General features: G+C 41.4%; 1 protein-coding gene across 1 annotated transcript; it reads left to right on the top strand.

The window, feature by feature from the left end:
- Window positions 1-1,821: 1,821 nt before the first annotated feature.
- Window positions 1,822-4,805, top strand: LOC311107977 (T-cell leukemia homeobox protein 3-like; the record flags this gene model as incomplete). Its single annotated transcript, XM_084150609.1, has 3 exons — window positions 1,822-2,239; window positions 3,524-3,758; window positions 4,622-4,805. 3 exons carry the CDS (start codon window positions 1,822-1,824, stop codon window positions 4,803-4,805), a joined length of 837 nt encoding a protein of 278 aa, XP_084006735.1.
- Window positions 4,806-5,662: the final 857 nt, after the last annotated feature.

Here is a 5,662-nt window from a genome sequence, read left to right as displayed (position 1 = left end):
TTTTGACACCTCGTTTATTCGTTTACGGACAACACATGTATTGTGAACTGCTTCAAAAATATTACTACGAAATTATTATTATTCATAGAGGAAATTCTACAGGATGAATCTGAAAACCTTAACGCAGTTTTGATAAGAAAAAAATATTACATGTTTAGATGGAACATTATAGCCTAGAAAAAAAATCAAGATAACCTCCATTTATTCGTAGAACAAATTCGATCGAGTTGATCATTTTGCATGTGGCCGGTAGGCTACCTATCTCATATTGCCTCATCATATGAATCATGAAAATAGTCTTATTCATTACAGTTACAGTTATCAATGCGTGTCAAAATTAAAACGTATTGCAACCCAAAATATAGGGTTCAATTATATATAGGCTAATAGTTACAAAAAGTGAAACCTGTGTTGAAAATCTTAAATATTCTAAATAAATTAAATGTTAAATAGTTGAAAGACTAGGCCTATATCAGTACCAGAGATGAGGACAGGAACCCATTTCAGCAAGGCTCTAGCCAGGGGTCGATGAACAGTTAATTGTGTCCCTCTTTTCATTGCGTCTGATGGGCAGCAAGTTCCAGCGACCATGCAGACCCTCCACTTCATCTGTACTAGCCCGTGGCCTCGTCACACAATTCCCTTTTATTAACAATTGATGTGGCACAGCCGGGGTGCACTGTGCACCATTTCCATATAGTTTAGGCCTTATAAGGACTTAAAGCATTATTCCTATTATAATTATTAATCCTGGCGTGTGTATGATATAACCCACTTGTTTACTTACAGAGGAGGAGTAAATTGTAGCTGTTAACAGATGCCCGTAATCATAACGGAGAGGTGATGCCTCGCATCTTCTATACCTCAAACCAATGGCCCTAACCAAGGACCACCTCAATCCATGACGAATAGAGAGAGACTCTTGTGTTAATACAGGACCTCTCGTGTTTCTCATAGAAAAAAATCAACAAGACGACTGAACTGCCTGCGTTCATCTCCACTACTCCATACTGGTCCAGGGAGAGACGCACAGCCCACAACACACGTAGCGTTATGGACTGTTCTGCATATCACAGACATACCATAGAGAAAAGACAGGCATAAACAATAAAGAGACAAGAGCTATTGAGATAATCAAAGATTAAACGGTATATTATACAAATAGGAAACAGCAATAAGAAATAGAAATATATGTAGGCCTAACTGTTGCAACTCTTGTATGTTATTTCAGTTCAATGGAAATATTATATTACAGCATACTGTATTTCCATGGAGACCGGGACAATGGTTACAAAATGGAGATTAGAAAACATGGACTCCGATCACCTTTTCAAAGCCTGTAAACCCACTATGTCAAGTGAAGGATTGTCCAAACAGGTCAAATTAAAAGGTTTAGAAATCGATGCTCTGAAATCGCACTAAATTGTACCAACTCTGAGAGCTAAGAAGGAGTATGGTGCCAAATGATACCCACCATGCTTCAATCAGTCATTAAAATGACAGCCAATGAACAGTCAAGGCGTTGACAGCATCAACCAATAGAAACACAGGAATGGGGCTTTTGGGGGGAAGCAGCTAGACCAAGATGTTTTGACGCAAGGAGTAGAGCGTCACAGATGTCTCCAAACGCACATTAAACTTTCACTGGCGCGCGGGAGGATGATCTGAAGGAGGCCTTTCCGAAGTTGCAGACCGTCGGATTTTAAAAGGAGGATGACATTGGAGCCAACGGCATCTTCTCTTTGGCATAAACCGTCCGTTTAACCTCTTAATTTAATTTCCATCCAGTCCAGCCATCCCACAGTCTATTGAAAGGTGAGGATGGAGCGCGCACCCAGCGCCCCAAGTCCTCCTCCCAAAGCGGCCCAGCACGAACCCATCAGCTTCGGTATCGACCAGATACTCAGTAACGGTGCTGACTCTGAGACCGGCCGGACCAGCAGCAGATACGGTTCGGATACAAGCAGTGGAGACGGTTACCGTTTGGGAAGCACAACTGGAGGGAGTGCTGCCACCTACACTGCGCTGTCCATCTCCCTCTCCGGCATGGTACCACAGTTAGAGGATCCTGGTTTGTACGGAGTGAACCATAGCCTGGGCAGCAGAGGAGTGATCCGGGTGCCCGCTCACAGACCGTTGACTACCTCGGGGCCGCCGCACTTGACGAGCGCTGTACCCGGGTATGGAGGCCTGTGTTACCCGTGGGTCGGGAATAGGTTCGCCAAGGACAGGTTATCAGGTAACTTTCCGATACAACCCTTAGCATCAAATAATGTTATTGAAAAAAATACACAATTTCATGCGCAGTGATTTAGGTTATCTATTTGAACATCTCCCCGTTTCCCGTAATGGCAATTTTACTTTCAATGTGTTCAAAACAGCTTAGCTTACAATAAGCAATAAAAACTAAAATAATAAAAATGATGTGATCAATAAAATAACCATTCATTTAATCTTCAACCTTTTATGCATAAAACAAATCAGAAAATCTAGGTTTACATTTTAAAAATGTAGTCATTTAGCAGACTTGACCCATGCAATTTTACTGAAATTGTAACCTGTTTCGTTATTCTTCTTAACTATTTAGCCTATACTGTAGCAAGGAAAATCACACAAATATTGAATTGGTCTATAAAAAGATGGCCCTTTTTTGTTAATTTTTGACCTATAACAACGAAGTGAGTGAGAAAAATCTCAGACAAATTATTTGGTGCTAGAAGACCCTAAACCCTAAACTGGAAGTCAATGAAAATGGAGGCATTTACAGAGAGATCAAATCAAATATAAAATATACTATTTTGGTTGATTTTACAATGCAATTTCAATCAATTATAGGCTACCGATTAAAAAGTTATTAACATACCACGTGAAATAGGAAAACATAATAAACAATGTTATTGTACCAATTATGTTGGGAGTCATTCTTTTCCACAGGGATTTTATTTTCACCATAGTTCACACCCAACAGTTTAGACAAAGACATATGAAGAACTCGAAAATATTCTCCCCAAGAGTGGTTTCCCATAGTGTGAATGTTATGCCATAATGCTATTGATCTATTTAATTTTTAATATTCCAATTCGGCACTCAGAACTGAACCCAAAATGATTAACTCCCTGTATTTACAAGGCTATTTCATGTGATTGTTTGTTCACGCTAGAGGAAGCAAGCCTAACTTGAATAGCCAGACAGGAATGATGGCTTTATCCACAGAACATAATCGGATAAAATAAAAAGGAAGATTCACACATTTCAGGTGGGTTAGTCGATGTAGGTCCAAACAGAACTGCTCGGTTTTATGCAGGCGTCAAAATCAACCAATATAATAAATATTATTCTGTTCTACTACTTTCTTTCTCCAAAAACATTTATACCCTAACCTTTGTTTTCGGGTGAGGATTATGTAGGCCCTACAAGTAGGCCTACTACCAAACCTTATGAACTGTAACGAAGTTGGAGGCTCACCTCACTCTTCCACTACGTAAACTCAACCTCCAGTCTGTCTTTCTGCTCTCTCCATCAGCTCTCGTGCCATTCACGGTGACCCGGCGAATAGGTCATCCATACCAGAACCGCACGCCACCCAAACGGAAAAAGCCTCGGACATCGTTCTCCCGTGTGCAGATTTGTGAGTTGGAAAAGCGCTTCCACCGGCAGAAGTACCTCGCGAGCGCGGAGCGGGCCACCCTCGCCAAGAGCCTGAAGATGACGGACGCGCAGGTCAAGACCTGGTTCCAGAACCGCCGGACCAAATGGAGGTCAGTTGATCCATGAGCTTACATGTTTACTCAAACCTTGAGTTTACCTCATAGAGATGGATAGAGGTATCTAGTGCCCAAAAGCCAGTTTTAGCATGTGCAGGCCATTGAGGACTTTCACCATTTTGAAGCAGTCAACTGGGTGGGACTTCCTAAGGGTTAAGGAAGGACCACATGATTCCATCCAGGTCATCAGGAGGGATCAGCCAATTAATTATACTAGTGAGCAAACATTCCATAACTGCAGATGACACCATAAATAGGACAGGTAAAATGAAGCGATGTCTATCTAAGTCTATGGTTTACCTCTTCATTTTATATGTTTTCAAATCTCATTCACCAGTCACTTCCGCTCATGCACAATTAGTCTGGGGAGGAGGTTAGTTTTCAGCTAGGCCTTAATGGGGACTAATCATTTTCGGGTTGTGTGAATGTATAATTGCAGAGGATTTTAAACTAAAGGAAAACAGACTCAGGCTGTTCTTACCATCATGTTTGTTCCTGGCACTGATTTCAATTCCTGGTTCTGTCTTAAAAGGAGACATACTGGTGGTAGGCCTACAGGATATTCCTATCGTTTTTTGGGAAGAAACATTTGGGATCTACCAGCTGGTTCCAGTTGCCTAGTGTGCTTATTATGGGATTGTTCAGGAGAGTCGCTATGATCTATGTACTGTGATGCCAATTTTTACACTTGTGTTATAAGAAAAAGTAAGCTGTAGATGAATATGGAAAGTTGAGGTGGTTTATAAATGTCCACTATAGGCTACTTAAGTGTGACCATTGCTGAATGTCAACATATAAATATATTTTGTTCATATTTCGATTTTATGCAATTAATCTCTCTCTTTTTGCTCTCTCAGGAGACAGACAGCGGAGGAGAGGGAGGCTGAGCGGCAACAGGCCAATCGGCTGATCCTGCAACTGCAGGCCGACGCCCTCCACAAGTCCCTCAGCGAATCAGCAGGCTCCGACCCACTGTGCTCACATAACTCCTCCCTGTACGCCCTGCAGAACATGCAGCCCTGGGCCGAGGAGAGGGAGTAGGAGGAAGTCTCCCCTAACCGCTGATCCAGGGTCGCATATTTGTTCATCCGTCCAATTGGGATGATCTGATCTGATCCTAGATGATTTGTTGGTGCCAAAATGGAGGGTATGGACAGTGTGATGCCCCTTTGAGACTGTGTAGAGACTAGGTGTCTTATAGGACTACACCCTCAACCTGAATGAGTGACTGTACTGTTGACATTACACAAGCACCGTTACCAGTTTACACAAGTGTTTTTACCCCTATCTGGCCTTATGTTACATTCCACACTTTGACTCTATGGCTAAAGACTGAGGTTGTAGACTAAAGAGAGAGGGAGGAAGAGGGGGAGAGAGAGGGAGGAAGTGGACAGGGGGGAAGAAGGATGCATGTAATGTTGGTAATACAACTAAAACACACATCCTCAAATGTTTCATTTGGGACACATTTCCTATGAGGATGTAAATGTTTCATAATTTGTACTTGGGATGTATAGATATGTAAATAACGATATAACCTCTTCACTTGAGAACACTTTGTTTATGTTGTTTGTGACATACAGACATGAATGGAAAGCTTTATTTTAGTCACAGCCTCTCTCCCTTGCTAAAGAAGACACTTCAAACGTCACTACTTTCTCTGAAAAGTTTATTGTTAAATATCATTTTGTACAACATTTCAATATACACTGATGTGATTTCTTTTTTTCTGTCTGTCATTCTCTGTCTGTTAGTCTCACCTTCCTGTGCTTTGCTGATCATGAATCTTGATATTGTATAAAAGTATAGGTGACGGTAAGGTAATAGGTGGCTGTGAAATAAGGGATTCTGTGTTTTGTTGTCAGTAAGTCTTCACATTGATTAGGCTATTGTCATCA

The sequence above is a fragment of the Coregonus lavaretus genome, assembly GCF_964263955.1.
Source record: "Coregonus lavaretus genome assembly, chromosome: 32".
Taxonomy (NCBI): Eukaryota; Metazoa; Chordata; class Actinopteri; order Salmoniformes; family Salmonidae; genus Coregonus; species Coregonus lavaretus.
This window is presented reverse-complemented; position numbering and strand designations above follow the sequence as displayed.